Source organism: Opisthocomus hoazin, chromosome 1 (assembly GCF_030867145.1).
Source record: "Opisthocomus hoazin isolate bOpiHoa1 chromosome 1, bOpiHoa1.hap1, whole genome shotgun sequence".
NCBI classification, from domain to species: domain Eukaryota; kingdom Metazoa; phylum Chordata; class Aves; order Opisthocomiformes; family Opisthocomidae; genus Opisthocomus; species Opisthocomus hoazin.
Window position 1 is genome coordinate 113,225,079 of NC_134414.1, and position 24,146 is coordinate 113,249,224.

Here is a 24,146-nt window from a genome sequence, read left to right on the forward strand (position 1 = left end):
TTACAGATTTAAGATCTTGCAAAGCAGGAGATTTTCACAGCACATGAAAAGCTTTGGGCTCAAACCAAAGATACTTGGAGCTTTCTTTAATAATTTCAAATCAATCAACTTTTGAGGCTCAGAAATGAAACTCAAGCATTCTTCATGTCCTTTAACACCACTAGGTGGGCTCTTAATAGAAGGAATGGTACTTTCACCATCTTTGTTGAAATATTAGTTTCTCTTCAAACTAAATTTTCAGAAGAAAAAATAAAGCATATCAGAAGCTTTCATTGTAATAGTAAGCTTAGGAAAATACCAGCTTGCTTGTGCCCTATCACAAATTTTACTTTATTTTCCACACATGTTTTGAAAAGTGCTATTCATGTACCAACACCAGCCACTCTACTCAGTTTAATCTGTTCCAGTGGCTGCAGCAGCAAAACAGAGAAGACGACCTGACTGCCACTGTCCAGGATTCCTGAGCTCAAGTCTGGTTCCATGACTCAGAGGGCAGCCAGAGCCTGCAAGCCTGGATGAGAACCACTGGGGTTTCTGGGTTTCTGTGTTGAGAGCAGTTGCAGGGACGGGAAGGGGGCATGAGGGAACCGAGCAAAGTGGCTGCCCTTCAGCGCTATTAATCCAATTACACTGCATGGATTTTAGTACTGAGCTAAGCTTTCAGTAACACAGGTGAACGCAGGAAGGGACCATCCTGTGAGGAGCTGGACTTCTGGAGCACAGGATCATTTTGCCCTACATACAGAGTGTGTGTGGGGATGTGTATGTGACTCAGTCTAAGGCCATTCCTGAGAGTCAGGAGATTATTCCCACAGAGTCGTTAATACCTTCTGGGTAGGTGGTGAACATCAGCTGCACCCATCTAAAAAAATCCTCGTACCCCTGATCAGTCACCAATGCAGGGTCAGGAGGGCTGGGCAGGTGAGGTGACTGGGTGCCAGGGCTGAGCAAGAAGTGAGCAGGACTGTGACCTGCCATTGACAGCCATGGTCCCACATGGGGTTTGGAGGTTAACTGGGAGCAGCAGGGGAGCATCGCGGCAAGCTTCGGAGCAGTCTGAGAGCCAGAGAGTGCAGGCAGGGCCCTGACCTCACCTTCCAGTCCCTGAATGTAGCGGGCAGATCTGGGGTGGCAGCAGTATGTGGGTCCATGTCCCATCGGAGCCAGCACTGGTCGTGGGCTTCTGATGAGTCTGGAGCTGATGTGTGGCTCCTGGACCATGCTCAGGAGGTATGGGTCGGCCAGGGAGGGCAGGGCAGAGCTGCCTGGGCCCTCCAGCCCTGACAGGAGGTCTGTTTTCACCAAGAGCACAGTAGGAGCTCCTTGGGAGCCAGGGCAGCAGGGAGGGCCAGAAAATTTCCCTGGATACTCGATAACCTCCAAATGGGTGCTAGTGTAAAGATACGCTGCAGAATTGCCGCTATCATGGTGTTGCCATCCAAGGACTGGATAATGCCCACATGTGGTTGCTCTCTGGGTCACAGAAAGAAGACAAAAATGTGTAATGACAACCTCAGCTGTTGTATGTGGGGTACTGTGATTTAGACTGATTATAGTAAAAAATCACACCAGTAGACTGTATCGCCGCAGCACATCATTCTGGTGATGCTGTGTATCTCTCTCCCAGGGAGCAGGAAGCCCAGTCCATCCTTGCAGCCAGGAGGAGCTTGTGTGAAACGCTGGGGAATGTCGGGCTACTTACTCTGGTTCTGTGAGGGGAGTTGTCTCATTTGGCTCATTTACTGGGCTCCCGTCTTCATGATTGGTAATTCTTTCATCCTCTGTTCGCATTTCCACTATCGGCTCTTTTGATCCATCTTTCCTAAAAATTATTAAAAGATTCTTAGTCTCATATCATCTTATAAACCACATACATCGCACGTAACTAATTACAAAGATCCCTTCTCTCAAGCCGGCAAAGAAAAGGCAGAACTAATTATCAGTGGCTAACAGCACTGAGACACATTTAACAGCGTGTTCCCAATTCCCTGAAGTCTTCAAAGCATCCTGTATCCATGGTTACTTACCTAACTCTGCAAACATCATGGATTAGCATCTCAAAAGAGCATTTTGTTTATAACTAAATAATAAGACAATGGCCTCTTCATGGGAATAAACTTTCCTAACCTAATATGAAAAATATAGGTCTTGATGCCTATTCATGCTTTATTTCTGGCAGTGTAAAGACCCTTCATGTTAGTATACACACTGCAGAAGCATACTTCGATCTCCTGAGACTGTGACAATACCAGCTGCCAGAATGGGGTAGAGTCCTTGTGTGTTAAGCACCTAGCTCCTTCTATTTGCACTGCTAGAAGAAACTCTTTGCTTGTGTGTCATATTCCCCCCAATTTTAGGAAGAAAATGTTAGTTTCTCACATGTAAGTAAATGAATAAACTTCGTGCCAAGTGGACAATTAATTGTAAGGAAGATGAGCAGTGAGTATTGTCACTACACTTTTGTTGCTGGCCATGATGTGGAAAGCACTGTTTGCTGCTACAGAAGTATTAGAAATGTTACTACTAATTAAAATCTTGCATATATTTTTATGTCTGAAAGACAGATCAAATGATTTTAGTGAACAGCATTCACATAGGATTGAGGAACTCATCTGTACAGAAAGTACAAAATGTTTAACAATTAAAAATTCCACAGAAGGGAAAGTGGTTTATAGGAAACACATTATATCATTTCTGTTCCAGGTGGCTGCATATATGTTAGATGCCTTGTGTCATTTACAATCATTACAAATGGAACATAATTAATGACTTTATGTATCCTACGATCAAAGAGTAACAAAGAACCATACCACAAACCCACTCAAACATCCAGAATGCAAACTGACATACTTAAAAGACAGAAATGTCACTGTGTTTTAGGGAATGGCAGTTGGCACGAAATACTTTTCAAGCCTGTCTTGAAATTTTAGCCTGACAGTTTATTTATGCCGAGAACACTCTCAAATATTTTAAGATCTGACTGACTGAAGATCACCCCAACAAGGAAAGAAATATAACTAGATAAGATAGTTGTTCTTGCAAAAGAAATGTCATTTAGGAGTTAACATCAAGTGACCAGCTTTATGCTTTTCTGGGACAGCATGGAATGGCATTTGGATATGAGATGTTGATAGCAAGATATAAACCGTTGTCAAGTGACAATTGAACTTTAGTTAAGGTTTTCCCATTCAGAAATGGTCTGTGCACCAGTTCATACTTGGTCACTTCTCAAATGTGAATTTAAAGCATAGGCTGAAGTGCTGTGCTCAATAGGAAAGGACAGCTGAGTCAGAGTCAGAAGCTTCGCATCTTGATTCTATTGACTCAGACACGCTGGCTTCACACAATACAAACAATGGTGTTATTCTTTCTCATACTCTAAGCTGCAGAGAATTAAGAAATAGCTACTTTATGGTATAACTTCTATTCAGAAGCATTATTTGATGTAAATACTGTGTGCCTGCTTTTGATTGGTTTTGTTCTACAGAGCTGTTTGCAAAAGGGTTGAGAATCCAACCAGGAAACACAATCAAGTTACCTAAGAGAGATGCTTACAGCTCCACTACCAGCAATGAAGCAGCCCCCATACAACTATGAATAATGAGGGCTGCAAAATCTGATCTGCTCTACAGGCATCTGGGGAAGGGTGGGATCTACGAAGCTGTAGGAGAATGAACTGCAAGGCCTGACTACTGGGAGAGCTACAGCACACAGGAATTGGACCAGTAAACATTATTTAAACCACACAAAGACAGTATTCTCACAGATGTTACAGTGTATGTATAAGAAGTCTGTTAGATTAACATAATAAGGAAATTATGCCTTTTTTAGTTAAAAAAAAGGAACTGCCTAAAATGAGGGACCATAAGTAATCCTCTCTCCAGCTTACCTTTTGACAGCCCTGTAAATTTTGGGTCTTTAAAGCATTATTATTTTATGCAATCGGTACTTGAACTGTTCCGCCCGAAATCTCACTATTCACTCTTATCTTTTAAGGAAACATATTTGCACATAAATGATCAGTTCATTCATGATGAAGTAGCCGCTATACAAGGGTATTTGTGAGAATCAGGATTGTTTTTTCCCCACTTATGTTTAGCACTCATTAACTGTTGCTATGAAGAAGAACGACACTCACCAGCATTTCAAGCACATCGAACGCAGCACTCCTACTTTAAACACCAACAATATTTTTTATTCCTAAACTCTACTGGCAAGAAACAAGATTTTCTATGAAGTGCTATATCTGAGAATAAAAACTTCTTCATGGATTTTCCGTAATACTATGTCCTTTACTCCCAAATTTACTGGCACTGCCACAACCATATACTGAGTTTTTGGGTATTAACAACTCAAACATGGATTGGTAGAAATGGAGTTACAATGACCTGTTACCTGTTCCTCGTGGACCAAAGATGTGCCATAACTATTACTGAATTATGATCTGTTTCCTTTCTGTTAAGATGCAGAAAGAGACCATCTTAAAGTGAGGTAGGGTAAATACCTTTTTTTTAGTCTATTTTTCTTTTAAGACAACATTTGATCACAAAAAATTCTGTACATTTCAGGGGAACACTTTTACAAGCACTAGAAATATTTTATGAATTCCCTTTCAAACAGCACAAAATAGCTGTAAAGTTAATGCAACTTTATCTTTTAATGAAGTTTCTAAAAGATGTGAATAATACTCACAAGTAAGCTGCCTTTCCTTCTTCCAGTTCTTTACTTTTTCCACCTGAACCACTCTTTTTGCCACAGATCCTCCTGGTGATGCACATTAGCAATCCACATTGTCGTACAAAGAAGCAGCTAACATCAGTCACAACCAGGATTAACAAAAGGGCTGCCACTCCCAGGCCAATGACAGTACCAAGTCCAAGACCATTAAAAATAGTGTCTTGAAGGAAAGAAAATTAAAATTTATTAATAAAATTCATCCGAAAGAATAGCATTTCCTAAAGCTTTTAACCTGTAGGCCAGGAGGCTAAAGGATGTTTAGAAATTAACCATTCAGAAATTCATAGAAATAAACAGCCCTAAAGATTAAGCATGTTTACAACCTGATAAAAAAATCACAAAAAATATCTTTTATATAATATTTCCCTAGTGCCAAAACTCCAGTATGGTCACAGAATAAATGAAATTATTTAATAAAAAATAATATCATATTTTAACATTCTAAGACTGAGAATATCAGTATGTGGCCTAAGAAAAACATTTTCAATGTTCAGCACAGTAATAGTTTATAAAAGTTGTCATTTTGGGCACAAACTGAAGCATAGGAAGTTCCGTCTGAACATGATGAAGAACTTCTTCCCTCTGAGGGTGACGGAGCACTGGAACAGGCTGCCCAGGGAGGTTGTGGAGTCTCCTTCTCTGGAGATATTCAAGACCCGCCTGGACAAGATCCTGTGCAGCCTACTGTAGGTGACCCTGCTTCGGCAGGGGGGTTGGACTAGATGACCCACAGAGGTCCCTTCCAACCCCTACTATTCTGTGATTCTGTGATTCTGTGATTCATTTTCCACATTTCAAATATAATTACTTAGCCGTGATGCTAAGCAGAATTTCTGAAAGGTTTAAGAGAGTGCTAAACCAGTATTTTTTTCTTGTAAAGGTCATTTTTTGAATTAAAGTAAAATGAATGTGTCTTCAAACAAGCTAATTCAAGCTATTTAATCTTCAAATAGTTGCACACACTTAGTCTTAAATAAATTAGTATGAGGAAAACTGCATATTATTAAAATATTATAGGGTTAGGACCTCATTTTGTGTAGTTTTATACCTTGAAAATACATTCATACACTTCAAAGTAAACATATTCCATACCTGATCTTGCTTTCTGTATTCACATTATGAAAGCTGATGCTTAGCTTCTTTCATTACAAATCTCAGAAAAAATATTTTAATGTTTTGATTCAGTTGACACTTCCATAACAGACAATAATGCTACAGACTGTTTTGAATAGTGTGATTCTCAGAACAACCACTATTGGGTTTGTGAACTCTGACGACCGCTATAAAGGAAAGGACTTGTGTGTGGTCTATAAACTAGGCAAAAAAAAAGTGCCACCTTAGTAATGGTTCAAAAAGTCTAGCTCAGAAATTGGCTAGTGACAATTGCCTGGTGTGATGGTATGTCCTGAGCAAACTCCACAGGGGAGTGCAACTGGGTTTTCTGCACCTTGGTGCTGCACGTTATCAGCATTGCTTACTTCGTGTTACCACGCTTTGGAGTGATGCATGATTCTGCAGTGCAGTGGTACCTTTACATTCGTAGCTATTCCAAACAAAAGCAAGATTTTTCTGACAGGCGATTACATGAATACTGTTGTAATAGACAACAAAACCTCATATATGTAATATAATATAAATGTTTTCATGAGCCTACTACTATCATCTTCCTCTTCTTTCTCTTCTACCCCCCTGATACATTGTGGACTGTTTTCAGATTAAGAATATCATTTAAGCTTTCATATTTCTGCTTAACTAATTTTTAAGAAGATATTTACTTATCCTTTCAAATATAATTTGGAAATTATTTTCTTGAGGACTTCTAAATCTATACGCGCTAATAGAAATATGTGCTTTCTTAGTCTATGTGATAAAACTCTTAAAAGTTTTTTTTTTTAAAGAAGCAGAACTTTTTATGTCTTATGCAATTGGTTTCACTGTCTATTATATGTGCTGTTTTATTATAGAACTGTTCTTCAGAATGTTATTATGCAATCAGCCAGAATTCAATGTATATATTTCCGTGGATGGGTAGACAGACCAACAGACAGATGTTACTTCAAAGTTACTTTCCTTTCTTCAGAAAGACTTAAAAAACACTATATAAATAACAAAAATAATGGCACAGCAATGAAATAATAGATCATTTATGTATTGCCCTGTCAGCAATGTTGGAAGTTGACATTTCATATGAATTCAGTTTCTTTCTTTATGGTAAGTATAATTTCTGATACAACTTCTTTATCCATACATTCACCCATCTATTTGATGACTTTCTTTCTAAACTTCAGTTATTTGTGTTTACCAACCTGAATTGTCAGGAAGATATAAATACATATTTTATTTCAGCTTATTGAAAAGTTTGTATGTTTCAACAGATATAATATCAGTAAATTCTATAGAATCCAGCTCTAGAGACCTTATACAGCAAAGTTTTCCTCTCCATACTTTCTTAACCACCGAATAGAACTGTAAGGGTGAAAAATTAGGGTCTTTTAATCCACATTTTTAAAGGGATTAGAGGTTGTTTTTTGGCTGCTGTCTTTTTGGGATTTTTTTTTCTTTTTTTAATGCAGTGTTAAGAAGTTTTTGCCACAGGAAGATACATTTTTCACCAATGTAAACAGCATTTCCAGTGTCACTGGAACATTGTGATGTGGCAAGCTTCCAACCCTGACTGATTCAATGACAGAAAAGCCTTCACTGGCAAGTGAAGGAAGTGTTTACAGTAACAATATTGCTCCTTTGTACAATGATATTCATATTCATTTGTCATAGTTGTGAGGAAGACTTTGTTTTTCATTTTTAATCTTCTTGGTGAGACATCTGAGACCTAAGAATTTGACTGTTACATATTTTTCTGTCTCCTTGTAATTGACAATTTCCTTTTCATTCAGAATTCCTCATCCTTGTTACTGCCCTGCTTAAGTAACAGAATTATAGAATAGTTTGGGTTGGAAGGGACCTTTAAAGGTCATCTAGTCCAAACACCCCGCAGTGAGCAGGGACATCTTGACCTAGATCAGGTCGCTCAAAGCCCTATCCAACCTGACCTTGAATGTTTCTAGGGATGGGGCATCCTGTTTTTCCCTGCAACCCATTTGTTCACACAGGTTTCTGTTTCACGACATTTGCAAGTCTGATTTCCTATAACTGCCAATACTTTTCTAAATATTACTTCTACATTTATCTCCTTTACCTCCCACACCCCAAAGAGCGACAGGATGTGGCCACATCCTGCGGCTGTGCCTGGAGCATGGCTGTCATCAGCTTCTCACCTCTCTTAGGCTCTTCATGCCCTTTCTTCTTCTGAAGATAGGCAGAAATTGGACTGCTTTGTGTTTTAAAAGTTTCTGTATTGTGGTATATTTTTAATATTAATGAAACAGATAAAATATATTTTCTAAACATTCATCTTTGGTTAAATTCTGTTCTCACTTAAATTACTGGGACATTATACTGGTCACTCTGCTCCTGCAAAAGTCAGTTGTAAAACTACTGCCAATTACTATTAAAGTGGACTGAGGCTTGTCCTGACTGCTTTCAAAAATCATATCTTAATATAGCTATGGTATCACAATAATGTGAAATTTTCTCTTAATATCTTATGACATCAACAGAAGTACTAATTTTGTGACTGGATGAAATGTTAACATCATACTATACATAGCTATTCAACCAACTTTGAAAAACAAATGTTTGTTATAAAAAAGTTTTGCCCTAAATTAAATTTGCGTTAGCTTTACTGTGACAATTCTTCAACAGTAAAAAAAACCAAACCCACATTATAAGCTATAATGATTTTAAACGTTTTTGGGTTTTTTTACAGTGTTCCATTGTGGACTAAAAATACTAGTTCCACTTTGTGATCTACAACAATGAAGTATTTATACATTAAATACTTTCCTTTTCTAGTTGAAAACACACTTATTTTAAATCAGAAAAGTTCGATGTTAATGTGACAGAATCAGTTCTTAACAACTTTGTGAAAAGGTTTATTGTATACCTGTCTTAGTAATTTAATCATAGTGGAGACTTTTAAAACACTGCTTGAAGAAAAAAAAGTGTAATTTCCACAGTTCAGAATGAGTTCTAATTATGATTTGTCAAAAATATGCTAAATTTAAAAAATATGCTTTTTATTATATAGAACATGGCATAAATAATATAATACACATTGTCATGATAATGAAGGAAATCACCAGCTTTAAAGAAAGTCACTTCATTCATCCACTTCTTCAAATAAGTGCTTGTCAATGAATACTTATGGAAATAAGATTAAAAAACTTTCAGAAATCCAATAAAAAAGTTGAAGTGGGTTTCTATATATGCAATGGAAAGTATTGGCAATTTTCAAGTTCTCATTCAGCAAGTTGTATTTCTAACTTCTAATAAAATAATTGAACATTTTTGCACAAATCATTATTTGAATAATGGGAAAGAGCAATGAAAAACTTTGGCAAGTTAAACAGAATTTCCCAGTGAACAGAAATAATTGGATAGATAAATTTTCTGGACTCAAACGTAAATTCAGAGTGAATTCCTTTAAGAAGTCTGTATCAGATACTCTAAGGGAAGGAGGTCTAAAAAGAAAGCCACCATCTCCCTATGCACACAGAGTGTACATGTACACTTTGTACATGGAAAACTACAGCTATTGCTTCTGCAAAAAGAGACAGGAACTTAATATGCAACATTCACATATTCAGACTGATCTTACATGAATGTATGTCCTTCAGTGTGACAGAAATTCTCTGTACTCTTACAGAACCACATTGTATACATTCAGTTGCTGGTACAATAAAATAATAATTGCAAGTGTTACAACAAGTACTCTGCTTGAGCGGGAGGGGGGATGGGGGGGGTAGACAAGAAGACCTCCAGAGGCCCCTTCCAAGTTCAACCATTCAGTGATTCTAAGTTTTGGTGAAAAAAAACAAGTCAGTACCTTTTTTGCCTTTCTTCCATAACCCTTTTCCTTAGCAGACATGGATTAAAGGAAAGAGATGATTCTGCATAGCCCTTAGCCTTTTACTGTCATTTATATTTTTAAGGAAAAAAACCAAATCATATTAAACACTTCTTACGCTCTTAGGGTAACACCTGGCAGCTACATTTGACTGGGTGGGAATGAGTGTGCAGGGATATTTTGCAGAAGTTTGTCCTTTCTTTCAGGTCAGTCTGAAGCTAAAGTCTGAAACTGCTCTTGAGCTGAAGTAGTTGAAAATCATGAGCTAGAGAATGAATTTGAAAATATTTCACTGAATAGTGGCAGGAAAAAAGCATACTCTTGTTTATAATATTTTCAAACGGCCCTGTAGTATTGACTCTTACAAAGGCTGTCCAAGCATGACAGTTATTTCTGCCTATGAATGTTGCCTTTGATTTTATATCTGATCTGGAACTTTTCTTAGAATCAAAGGCTTCCAAGATATATACACTTATTCAAAGCCTCAAAAAAGACAGAAAACATAGATCTTAAAAATTAATATCCATTGACAAGCATCCAAACAATCATAATATAGTACCAAAAAGTTGAACAGCTTTACAAGGTTAATGTAAGTGTGGAAGGCCAGACTATTGCCAGAACAAGCACTGTGAAACTAAAGATCTGCAGAGGGGAAGAAAAAAGAACACACATCCAAACAACAAGCACATCACAAGAAAATGCAATAGCATTTGCTGCACAGCAGCAACAACAAAAGGATTTACCAGAAATGTTACAGAATTCTAGCCAGGTAATGTGCATCTATAATACAGCTCCATCCCAGATAAAAAAATGTAGACAAATACTATCAGGTGTGTGCTGGAGGCAGGGTATTGCAAATATCCAAAGGCTAGTTCTTCATTTCAATAATTGCAATTACTCAATTGTTTCCAGATACTTTGGAATGCCTCTTTTTTGGGGGATATAAGTACATTCAAATTTGTATATAACAAGTGGAAATAATTTCTCAGTTGACAGCAACTAAAAAAGTCATTCCTCTTTTAAAAACAGTTGTGTGTGATATTTATATTTCATTATTTTTTAATGCTTTGCATTTTGTTGTATTAAAAACAGATGTATCTAAATTGTGGGGCATGCATAACTTTGCTTGCTGCCTGTTAAACACCCTCCTCTTTCATTTTCCATCAGGAAATGCACAAGAGGGCTTTAAATGGAGCTGTGGTGTGCTCCAAATCCTTGGGTGTGGGTGATCAGGATGCAAGGACTGTGTGGCACTCAGCAAACCTCACAAGTTACAGGTACCCAGAATGAACTCCATGGGTAGCATGTACGCAGCTTTTTTAGTGAGAATGGTATGACACTGGAAGACTATATTAATTGGAAGAGGAAACATTTCATAGCTTTCTACAAGAGCCTCCCATTACTACTCACTCCTGTGCCTTACTGAGATAAAAGTCATGGGAGGCAAGAAGAACCAAAAATACAGTGATCCCTCCCCCTTAACCAAACAATCTCCAATAATTTGGCTGCCACAGCCAGAGCTGCATGAGCTGCTTTTAGCAATTTAAAACAATAAAACTTGGCTTTTGAGCCAGGTAAGTGCCCAGCAGCTACCTCTCTATCTTCAAATGAAATAAAAAAATCAATACAGTTGCATCATCAACTTTTAAAAAAAAATTATTATTCTCTGCAAACATTTACTTGGGAAACGTATGATGCAAAAGGGACGATGACAGTAAGTAATATTCTTTAATATCCCATTCCTTAACACAAAAAGATGTTAATAAGGCTATAATCGACATTAATTTTAATGCTCTTTCTTCCTCAGTGACTTTCCCTATAAATTTCTGCTAGGGGCAATACTGCTGAGGGGCAGTGTACAAGCACACAAGGATATGTACTCTGTACTGCACGACTAAGTAATGTGTTCTGACAGATGTGCCTGACACACAGCTTTGAAAAATACAGGCACAGTATTATTGGTCCTGATATAACTAACTAAAGAGAAGGTTTCCTCTACCTTTCCTCTACCCAGAAATGATATTAACTTCATTGTCTACCAACTCTAATGAAATCTGATCCTGATTATGGTGGAGTTTCAATAGCACCACTGACAGCAGAGGAGCCATAAAGAAGAGGCTGTATACCATGACAATGACGCACAGGAGGTATGGGCATTCACAACCAAGGGAGTCAGTGGTGCCACCAGGATTATCAATTATAAGAGAAGTGAGCTACTGAAATGAGCATGTCTAAAATGGTACCTATCAGAAATTTTGTGCTTTTCTGATACTTATCTGAGTGAGGAAGCTCTCCTCTATTACAAGAGAGATCCTTTTGCCACCAAATTTTCTGAAATTACATTTTTCCCTCTAAATTTTACTGGAAAGTTTCTTTTATTATGGTTCTTTCTGGGTACTGAGTAAGTAGGACTTGAGTTCTCATTTACTCTAAAGGCCCTTTACAACATTTTTCATATGAAGGTGTCTTAAACAAGATGTAAACAAAATACCTAAATAAAACAAATGTTGTATTGTAAATGGCAATTTGAGTGTCAATGATGTCTTGTCCGTATCTGCTGAGAGATCAGAAGCGAAAGGAAAGAAGGCCTTGTTAACTAGAAAAAGTGTCCTGGGTTGTGAAAATATTCTTTGGAGTTGTGGCTTATAATTTTTTAAGCAAAGTTTTAAAAACTATTCCTGGCATCATCAAACTATATCTCCAAGCAACCGCAGAAGGACATCTAACGTCCCTAAAGAGTTATCAGGTAGCTTAATCCTCTTCTTTCATGTATTTACTCAGTTACCATAGTAAAGAGTATTTTTATCATTGCCTACTTCTATGTGAAGCCCCTGAGAATACTGGGCAGAAGTCCTCATTCCTTCTGTGTGAGTAGCAGCCACATACGGCCAAGAGAGGAAACACACTTCCAGGACAAGTTGCTTCACACTTCACACAGCTCATTAATATGCATTTCCTGGGATTATGGGGGTAGAAAGTGGGGGAAAAACCCCAACAATTTACATGTGTTGGAAAGCAATGCTTTTTCCTTTCAACAAGGAACAGCTAATGGGGGAGAGCAGAGAGAGCCCTCTTCGAGGGAGGAGAGCCTGTGCAACAACGGCATCGGCTCTGCACGCAGGTTTTAGAAGGCCTTGGGGAAATTAGTAAGTTTCTGTGTCCCAGCATCCTCCATTCAAACTGACAGTAGATTTACTGAACATGTCTCTTGGAGGAATTTCTAAGAACCTGTACAGATTAATTAAGATTGACATGGGTATTGAAAACATACACTTATGTGTAGTTTCAGTACTGTTATTACATAAAAGGTTAAATTGTTTTAATTGCGTTATTTGGGAGAATTAAAAAACACACTGCGCACATACCACAGAGACCTGAGAGATTTTTGCATCTTTATACTGGATGACAGCTGTAACCAGAGTACTGTAGTCAGGAGACCTGAAAAAAAGTCCAACTGTGTGGGGATTATATTTGAACTGATAAAATACTGCAGGCTTGACAGCACTTTCTTTTAGCTCTTAAAGACATAGGTAAATGCAAACACAATAGTTTTAAGTGTTACTTGGGATGATATTTTAAATGTATAATTATTTTTTAGCATCAACTACAAAAAGAAATTTAATATTATGAGTGCTGCCAGTATATGGTGCATGCTTTTACTTGAAATCATTACACTTGTACAACTGCAAGTGTCAGCAGAGTTGTACTTGGTGTGAAAGTGCCACGTACCCATATAGTTTCTCCCAGTATAAAGCACCTGCCTTTTGGGATACAGCTGTTTCCAGCAGGCAGATTAAACCAGCACAGATCAAGTGCTCAGGCTGTGTATTTATACAGCCATTTCACATATTTGCTCCATTAGTGGAGTAGCATGGCAGTCACTAATATGAACCAAACTAAAAATTGGGAAATTCCAATTTTAATGATTTTTGTTTGGGGTTTTTTTGTTTGTTTGTTTGCTTTATCTTCATTATTGGATAAAACACTGAGGTTTACCATTGCAGCAAAAATATTAACACAACATAACAAAATCTAATCAGTTACAAAATACATAATGTAGATACTACAAGATAAACAGCGTTTATCAGCATTAAAGAAAATACAGATAGAAATTCTTTATGTCAGTTTTCTTTATTACAAAAATGAAGACAAAGTTGCAAAAACTGAAATGAACTTTGAACAACAGATGAAAGGCACAAAGTTATATAAATTTCTTGACACTGGAAAGATGCTGAAGGACATTACATTTACACTATGCACTCATTCTTCAGGGAGAAAGCAGAGAGATGACAATAAGCACTGCATGCATGAAAGAAATCAGTGGAGCAAAATGTAGTGAAACATGAAGGAGATGAAAAAAAATATGCCATTTTTCATAAATTAAAATAAACTACTTTAAATCCAGATTTTTTTCTTGCCTTTCATACTGTTTTTGAAAACAGAAACTTACAGAAACTGCAATGCTTGCAATATTTTTCATAGAAGTAATTTTTAGTATATGTATTCTCAAATGTAGTTTTGTTGGAAATATACACTCAGTAAGATATAATTTGCCTGTATTACGGCTCATTTAACATACATTATAATTAAAAATACATTAAAATGACATATTCAAGAAAAATTGCATCTAAAAATGTTAAATTTAAAATAAATATTCAGAACTATTAATAAGAATATCATTAAATGTAATGGGACTTCGGTGGCAAGAATTACTACTACAGTTTCTCAGGACTTTAGACCATGTAAAATTGAATAAAAATGGATATTCCTATCTCAGTTGCTTGAGCTAGTTCTTGTAAAACATAGCTATCAAGCATACAGCTTCCATATAGCTACTGTTTCTAAACAGGCAACATTTAATATTTGATGCCACTGGCTTTATTAGGATGTTGTCATTGGCATTACAAGGAATAGGATTTTTCCTGTGGTTTCCATCACTTCTACATTAAGCCTGATAAGTGTCTACCAAAGGAAAACTGAAGATTCCTTATATTCCTGCAGAAATGGGATGGATGAAGTACAATGTGACAAGCTTAAATGAGCTCTAGACGTATCAAAGATTTCAGTGACGTCATTATAGACCTCAGAAGCTACATCTGTGTTTATATTGTTCAAACTACTTCTTAAGAGTTTTTTTTCCTTTTCTCCTAAAAATCCTGAAAAAACACCAGCAATTTGAAATCATAAAATACTGGACAATGGGTAGAAGATTGGAGAGTATTAGCACAATCACAAATTGTATATGAGTCTCCACTACCTCTTAAAAAAAATAAAATTGTTTTGTTAGGCTAAATTAGTTATTATATTTGTATACATATGTGAGTGGAGCTTTTAAATTCAGTGAATGAGGTTTGCATGCTGGAAAGACAATACATGGTAAGGCCCACGAATCAGAGTATTGGTTATACAGTTACTTATTTAATTAAACCACCATATTGGTTTATCTTTTAAATATCTATTTTTCATATGCACATTATATTTTTTACATCAGTGCTTGGCCTTATACTTCCATCACAAAATTAAACTGAATGTTATTTTATTGCTTGGTAATAGTGTGTTTTGTATACCTCATAAAACCACACAGACGCATATATCTTGTTTCCAACGTATGCAGTATATGTGTCTTTTTCTGGGCAATATTTTTCCTATTTAGCTAGACAGCAATTTATATTCTAATAATCCTATTGTAATAAATTAAGAATCACATTTGAGGTTGTATTATGTAAATACTTTGATTTATAAATAATTTTTAAATGTTACAAACTTGTCAAAGCTCTGGAAACAAGAAAGACAAGTAAAATCTGATTAGGAAAGAAGCCAGCCTTAAACTCTAAAGATTGTAAATCAAAACACTTAAAAAATACTGTTCCTTAGAGATATACTGCTATCTCACAAAATAATCATTATCCTTTTCAAGTTTCTGTGCCATCAGTTTTGGTTCATTGTAGAATAAATTAGGACTTCAGTCTTACAGACAGTTGAATAATAACATTTCAAAATATGTGACAATGTTGAAAAAACGGTAACATTTTACACTGTCAATCATAAGACCTAAAATCCCTTTTACAATTACTACATTTAAAGGAAAAAATTTACTTATCTAACTTCTAAGTATCAATGACAGCAGAAAATTAAATTCAATTTGTGAAGACGTTTATCATTTTAATACAGTTTAAACTACAATTTTAAAGCTGTTCAGTCTATACCTACCAATTACAATTTAATTTGAAAATGTCTCTTTTCACTTTTTCCTCATTCTTGTCTGTAAGAAAGACAAGCTTTTAAAATCTTCTGTATCTTCCCACAGATTGTACAAAATATTGTAAAATAATCTTGTTCACGTTGTTTTAAAGATACAATTATGAAAGATTCATAAAGATAAATATATACAAATCTGTATTAGTTATTCATCTCAGGAGATACATGACAACCCAAGGACGTTATTCTTTTCCTCTTTTTCTTTCTCATTACAGAGGTTTTGGGACACTACCCTATAATACTGACTTAATTCGTCCTCTTTGGACTTTGATGGGAAGGGTAGGGACAAAAGAAAAGGATCATATCATATTCAAAGTATGTGATAACCTCAAAATGCATAAAGCAGAAGAATATAAATCGGAGAAGACCTAAAATTTCTCTCATTTAATAGGGGAGCCTTCTGTAGTTTCTGACTTGTTTCCAGCTGAAGTTACTATCAGAAACGTGATCCAAATTTGTCTCTTTATCCCACTGGCATTGTGACACTGAGGATAAAAGGCAACTTGTCATTTATGATGTATATTTAGCTTCTAAAATTACTCAAGGGTTTTTATTAGCTCTTTCACAATATGTTTGGACAGTTCACAGTCGATCACTCTCTGTGCCCTAATTCCTAACTTCTTTACACATATCTGCAATGTTAGAATTACTTGCTAAGATAATAAATTTACAGCTGGTAAAGAGTACTGCAAATGTTTAACTAGAGTAGGAAAATGATTTAGAAATTTTCATTTTCCTACTTTTATACATACCTGTAGTAATCTCCTGCCTTGCTTTATTATAAAAGTAAGAACACAGACAAGTATATGACAGGTAGAATATGTAATAAAATGCTTACTAGAACAGCTTTAAGGTTTAAATTAGGAAATTCGGAAAATGCTGCAAAATAAGGACATACCAGAATCAGACTGACTGTGCAACCTTAATGAGACTCTATTTTAAGTTTTACTCAAGAGCTTTTAACCCAGTGGCAGGTGCTCACTAGTTGTGATTATTATTCAGAACAGCACTCTATCTGCATTTTGTCCACAAGAGAAAATTCTATTTCCTTGTATGTGTCCAGTCCCTATCTTACAATGGGATCAGAATTCGGCAGGGATGTGGCTGCAGACAACAACCTCTCGAAAGAACGTGCTGCTCCCCTGGTCCAGCGAGGAGCCCCAGTGTTTGTGACCACTGTGCACCTACAAACTGGGAAAGAGCTGCTGGGAGCAGATCATGGTGTTCCTGTGCTGAAGAACACTCCGTGGGTATCAAATAATTCACTGTTGACCAGTTGTGAACTGAGATTTCCAGAGGCTGCTAATGAGGCCAGACTTTGGCAGGTTTTTTTCCGCTTGGGAATACAAGCAGTGTCTACTTACTACACATTTGCCAAATGTCAGTTCTCTGATCATAAGTAGAGATGTACTTGCAGTTTTTTTGTTTTGTTACCACAGGGAAAAAAGTGATAATAGTGACAGCAAAAAACATTTTCACTATCTGGATTTTAGGAATGGTCAGAAAAAAATAAAGCCTCTTGAAAAAGTTCCTGCCCAAGGTGATTCTTCCCCTAAAAAAAATTCAGCATAAGCAATAGCACTTGTCAGAGTTATACTCAATTGAAAATGTGTTCTCACACCTCAAAGTTTTTGATTACTGTTATGTGTAGCTAGCAGTTCCAAATCCTCTATATGACAGTTAGAGATAAAAGTTTCATTAAAGAAAGATAGCTTAATGTTAAGATCCCTATCCTTCAGTAATTACTGTCTGTACGTTCAATAAACATTAAACAAATAAACATTTTTTTATAAGAATAACACTTAGAAAACGAAATAACAAAGTCAATGCATATATTCACATTGTTTGCACATGAAAAAACAGGCTTCCACCCAACTGACTCTGATCAGGAACTCAAAGTTCTGACTCTCAAAAGATTAGAATAGAACTTCTGTTTTTCACCATGCCAGGCACATGTCACTGTAATTCAGCTCAAATTAGTGGCATGGCATTAGGTTAAAGTGATAGAACACAGTGGCAAGGGTTGCAGATGAAATAGTGGCCCCACTTAACTCAGTAAGAGATTTTCTACAGATCACAATAAAGCTTACATTTTTAGAATGGCATTTGCTCGAATTCCAGCTACTTTATTATACTAAATATGTGAAGATGTTAAAAAATTATTTCTGTCAATAAATTAAGTCTTCAGATTTGCACACATGCAAGACATCTTACTTGTGACATGTCAGTTTTCTAAAATGATTGTTACTTATTTTAAATTAGAACAGGTTTTATTAATGATGTTTTAAAGTAAAGACTTCAAAGAATAAACTGAAACTGGTAAATCTGACCATAATCACTATTTCTAAGAAAGAAGTATATCCTTCAAACCAGTGAAGATACATAAAAACTTAAATTTGACCAAATAATTTCAAAGTTATAAGACAATGGTATCAAACCCAAAAGAAATGAACTATAAGAGGGAAACATCAATATATACTGCAAATTTATTATCTTTGCTATGTTTAGTAACAATTCAAAGGAAATTCTGCCTTAGCTCTAAAGCGCATTGCTTTCTTGGGTTATTCTGTATGCAACAGAGGAATGAACTATAAACTTAGTCAAACTACACAAATTCTAAAATTAAATATATGCATTAAAATGTCTATGCAGACTCTTACTAAATGAACTTTTTTCTGAGGTTTTGTATACAATGTTCTAGTTTCAGAGCTTGTAAGCCATTCTTTTAACATTTAAAATAGGGAAACCTACTTTTTCCATTGTTTACTAAAGGTCAAAATTGAGCCCCCTGGATCTTCAAGTCCAACAAATGCCATGAAATGGAATGTGACACCATTACAGTCACAAGAAGTGAGTTTGCTGGGCCGGGACCTATTTTATGTGCTGAGGCATGGCTGCAGAGAGGCACAGAAATAGTATGTAAAATTAAATAACTATGAATTAAAGTAATTCATAGATTATAACTTAGGGAAGAAATGTTTGTTAAAATCCACTAGAAAGTACAAAATATGTCTATATCAAGCATAAAGTTTTAAGTACATCATGTAGGGAGCTAGTATAAGCACAATTCTGTTGAAAAAGATTAATACAGAATCAAAATGCTCTCATGAAAGACCAATTGATGGTGCACCTGGAAAGCCATGTGACTCACAATGGTAAGGTGTACGCATAGATTTCTTATAACCAAAATATAGTTGACAAAATGAAATCAAATCACATTGATCAAATTCAGTAAGTCACATTCTCCAACTTCTGTCGGACAGAAGAGGCAAGCATCACCTGTTGAATTTGTTAAAGAACGTCCGAGGTTTCCAAAAAGCTGGATGAAGAAATTTGCATGCACAGGCAGAAGTAATTACACTATTTATTTATTTATTATTTATTTAGGATCTCAGCTAGGAATTGAAACTTCAGAAGAGCTGTAAAAAAGTACAATCTTTTTCCTGTACATACAAAATTAAGAGGGAAAGAAAGAAAACATATTGCTTGCCTTATCAACAGCACCAAAACATGCACCAGAAACTTATGACTACAATGAAAGAGAAACCAGCAGCATTCAGCTGCAGGGACCGGCCTCCATTTTCACGTCTAGTAGCTTCACAGCATCTGTCTGCGTGGATAAGAATTGTTGCAGAAAATCAAGAGTGTGAGAAAGAAGTAAATTTGAGTAAAAAATGAAAAAGTTGAAAAAACATGAAAAATAAAGTATCAAAAGGAAAACAGTGACAGTGGGAAAGAAAAAAGAGAAAACATAATTAATTTAATATTTATATTGTGCCAAAGACAATCACTTGAACGACATTAACAGAACCACTAAATTATGATTAAAGTGTGGATGAATTTGTAACCATTGAAGTGCTCTGGACAAATCTAGATAATTAAGGACTCAAACCATAGAAAAGATGTACCTTAATAGCAGAAATATATGGTGCTCCACATACCCAAAGTGATAACCTCTTTGATCTAACTTTAAAACCACGTATTTAAGCACTTAACCTGAAGCATGTGCCCAACTCTCGTTTCCCCTTGAGATTTAAAAATATTCATCCAAGACCAGCCTAAACACAATCTTTCATGTATCTTTCATGATGGAGGTACTTGGAACTCAGGAAAATACAATGGAACACCTATCCAAAATAGTGAATATTTGAAGCAACAGCAAACACCAGCCCACAGGCTGAAAGAAAAAATTGTGAAAAAAGACAATAATTACACAAAAAAAAGGTTCCAACCACACATGGGAATGAAGAAGAAAGAAACCTGTTTAGCTGTTTCTTTTTGCCAAGAAGTTCACCTTGTTCCTGAATTACTGTAGGAGTCCAGAATGAACCACTGTCAAAACTGGCATCAATAATATGGACATAAGTCCACTTAAAATATGAATGACCAATGCAATTAGCACAGGCATCTGGGTAACTAGATATTGACTTTAATACTAGGGTGGGAACAAAACAAAATTGCTTTTCAAAACATGCGACTTCTTAGATATTTAAGGCCACACAATATGTCTGGATGCAGTCCAGTTCAATACATGAATTTTGCATATATATTTTCTATTAATATTTATGCTGAAAGGTCACCTTTTGGCAGAGAATACAGTCAAGTTTATGCATTATAGTGTATGTTTAAACATCTTAATCTCCTTGACTGGATATTAATGTTTTTTTTCAGCTACATTGTCACAGTAATTATATGGATAGTGACTAATATCAGTGTTAGACCTCTTTTTTGAAAGAGACTTCAAAAGACATTGAAATGTAGAAAATCTTGTGTAGTATGAACAATAAGCTTCGTTATGTCTTAATTTGCTTACTTTAGAAAGTGAATTTTAAGAAATTGTAATAGAAGTAGATGAAAAGTGTACGCCTCCCATTTTTAATTTAAACTGTATTATATCAATCCCTTATTGTAATTATTTAAGTTTTAAAAGAATTTATCTAAGGTTAAAATCAATGTAGAGGACAATTTGTGACATCTTAACACAAATATACTGGGGTATGTTTCTTACTGTAGAGAGCTCACAGTCCAAAGAGAAAAGTGGAAAAATCATAATCTCTTTCCACAAATATATGATAAAGACATGCAGAATTTAAGCACTACCCAAAATCAAAGGACTTTTTAGTTTTTAGGATTTGTATCTTCTAGCGTTTTTTTTAGAACACACCTCAAATTTAGCTTAAATCACTGAGCTGTTGTTTTGTGAATATGTTCTGGTGGGAAACTTGCCTTCAGGACATGGATGCATAATGTTTAACAAATGCATAATTCCTCTCATAACACGAATATCCCTGTTCTTGCACAAATATACATCTGAGTGTAGGCAACCATCAAGTAGAAAAGACAGCAATATAAATAAACTAAGAGCTATTATGGACTTTACCTCATTCTCACACATATTTCTGCGGTGGTGTTCTCAGTGATACAGTGATAATTGCCACTTACTTTTTTATTATAAAGCAACACAATGCTGGCAATTACTTATAACAAATATTCTAGGTGAATAAGAGTATCAAACTTGCAAAGAGTGGCCTAGCACTTGAACATTCAACATCTATGATGATTTTCTTTTTTTCTCATAGCATTCAAAAAGATAAGAAAACTTAAATTCACATGGTAAAAAAAAAATCAATTGCTCTTGAAGCAGAAGTTTTGTGGATACTGACTAGTTCTTTCACTATTTGTTTCTGGTATTCTACTACTTTTCTAGTATTCAGTGGTAGCTAATTTCTGTGATAGCTGTACTGTAAGCAACTTCATTATATTAAAAAAAACCCCTTTTTTTTTTTTGCCTGTGAACATCTCTGATGGTACTAATAATGTAAGACTTTTTGTCTTTCTGATTCATATCAAATACATTCTATCAATTTTACTATGTGATTTCTATCCCTTTTCATGTAAAAACCGCTATTGTTTTCAGGGAACGGAGCAAATACAGCTGTGTTTTTAGCCTACAGCAATAACATGTTCTATTGCTTGCAACAATCTTCATCTCCAGGATTTGATGAGAAATGGCTCTTACTCAGCAAATTCTAGTACTAGTTTGCAAAAGAAAAGCAAATAAGTTTTGTGGGGGCTATGATCTTTCTGAAGTTTTGGATATTAATTTATCTGATTGGTGTGATCCCTACCAACTGCTATTCTCAAAACAGGAGAACTCAAAGATACATATAGTGTTTTTTCTCCTCCCTCTCCAGAACTTCAGAAAATAATAATAATAAAAAATCTTCTTCCAGTACAGCAATACATGCTGAAAATTTTGCTTTACATATTTAGCTCAGAATTATGAGCTGAACAAAAGTCAGAGAAAAGTCTTCATTTTCAAGTTCTGATTTTGGAATAATATCCTCCAGCCTATGAGAAAATGATGCATGTAACTTCACAAGGGTAATGCCACAGCTCTTCCCTGCCTTGGGAATACGATTACAGCTGCAATGAGACTAATATGCTCAAGGCTTTCCTTTTTGACTATTGCATTTCATTCTTTGTTTTAGATTTAACTAAAAACCTGACTAGTCAAAGCTGTAGAGATAGACTGAGGAATCTTGTAATGCACAAAGTTGTACAAAAGAGGTACCCATTATGGTCTTAAAATTTCTGATCCTTGGAATGGAAATTTTGCCTTTGGAAATATCTACAAACTCCTTCTGTGCTTTTCTTTTTCTTTCTTGGTTTAGATTTATTGTTGCTGTCTATGCTGGTGCAAAGCTCAAGGGTCAGGAAGTTATAACCATTCTTTCCCAAAGACTCCGATTGTTAAAAGTGTGTAAATTTGTAATACAGTGTTTTCCTTATTGAACTACAAAGTATTTTACTTCTATCCTTAGATACTTATTTTAAAAAAGTTCACAGGATTTGAAGCCTGTGTTCTCTGGCAAATTTAGTGAAATTGTCAACTGCATTCAAAAGTTACCATAAGACACAGACTGATGGATGTCTGTGCGGGTATACATACACACACACAGGGACAAGCAGTGTGGTCACAAGCCATAGGCTGAAAATCAGGCCAATATGTTCTTCCTGAAGAATCGGTACATAATGTAATTCTACAGTCTTTTTCTGGAGATTAAAACAGGCAATTTAAAAGCCACAGATAATGACTTTCAGGCCTGGCTCAAGTAGCTACTGGCAAGCCTTTCCAGCTTTCTCTATGGAAAAAGATTACAAAAGAAGAAGATGACTACAGATCCCCACAATTCTCCTAATTTAACTTATACTGATGTAATATATCTTTTCCTAGAACTGAGAATAAATACCAGAAGCCAACTGCTGAGATTACCCCATAGTTAACTCTGTCTCAGGATGTGGTCCTGTTGTGAAATAACACATTGTACATGGAGAGGGCTTCCTCTTCAACTGAGCTACATATGATCACTAATAACTAATGTGGGTTACAAGCAGTTCTGGAAAATGCTCAAGAGGGAGCATCTACAGTCTTTCTCTTGTTCATTACCTACAGAATTGTTGACTTAAGTTAAAAAACCAGACAATTTATATCTGCAAAAGCACGTGGGTTACACATGCTACATAAACATACAACAAATATAACAAAGCCTATCTGGTCTGAAGAATGCTGCTGTTGATACTGAAGTGAAAGTGAGGAAGGAAGTGAGGAAGTGGCTTGGTTTTATGGGAGGAAGAGCAGTAATAGTGTCCTGGCTTTGGTTAAAACAGAACCAATTCTCTTTTAGTGAATCTGCCTTACACCTAAGTTCTTCTAAGTAACTGCATGTTTCTGAAGCTGGCTGCGTATTTTACAGACAGTGTCCGCTCCAGAGCTGGTAACACCTAATGTTTATAGTCTTACTGAGCTAACGGTAGGAAAGGAAGGCAGAAAAAGGCCCCTGTTTATAATTATTACCATAGCAGCCAAGGTCACCGATAGACCTCTTGGGTCCTACAAGTGAGGAGTCGGAAGGTGTCGCACTTGCGGGGAGGGGTGAACACAACAGGTGACCCCATACTGACCAGCGTGGTATTCCATGCCATGCACGTCATACTTAGTTTAAAGCTGGGGGAACACGAGGGTCTTGCTGTCTTTGTCCATGGTGGGCTTCTGAAGCGGACCCTGCTCATTGTCCTGCCTGAGATCCTGATCCAGATTTTGACCCGTGTGTTCCGAAGTCCAGTTCCTGCTTGCTGCCAAGGCCAGCGTGGGACTTCCTGGTGCTGCCCGGCAGCTGCTGGT

The 24,146-nt window shown here is 36.2% G+C and overlaps 1 protein-coding gene across 1 annotated transcript in view; it reads right to left on the reverse strand.

Annotated features, from left to right (window-relative positions):
• NCAM2 (neural cell adhesion molecule 2) overlaps window positions 1-24,146 on the reverse strand; it is a 348,076-nt gene that overhangs the window by 7,375 nt on the left and 316,555 nt on the right. Inside the window, exons 16-17 of the mRNA XM_075433489.1 lie at window positions 4,693-4,897; window positions 1,703-1,822 (exon numbers count right to left, since the gene is read on the reverse strand). Coding sequence (XP_075289604.1) covers window positions 1,703-1,822; window positions 4,693-4,897 — 325 coding nt within the window. The remainder of the gene's footprint in view (window positions 1-1,702; window positions 1,823-4,692; window positions 4,898-24,146) is intronic.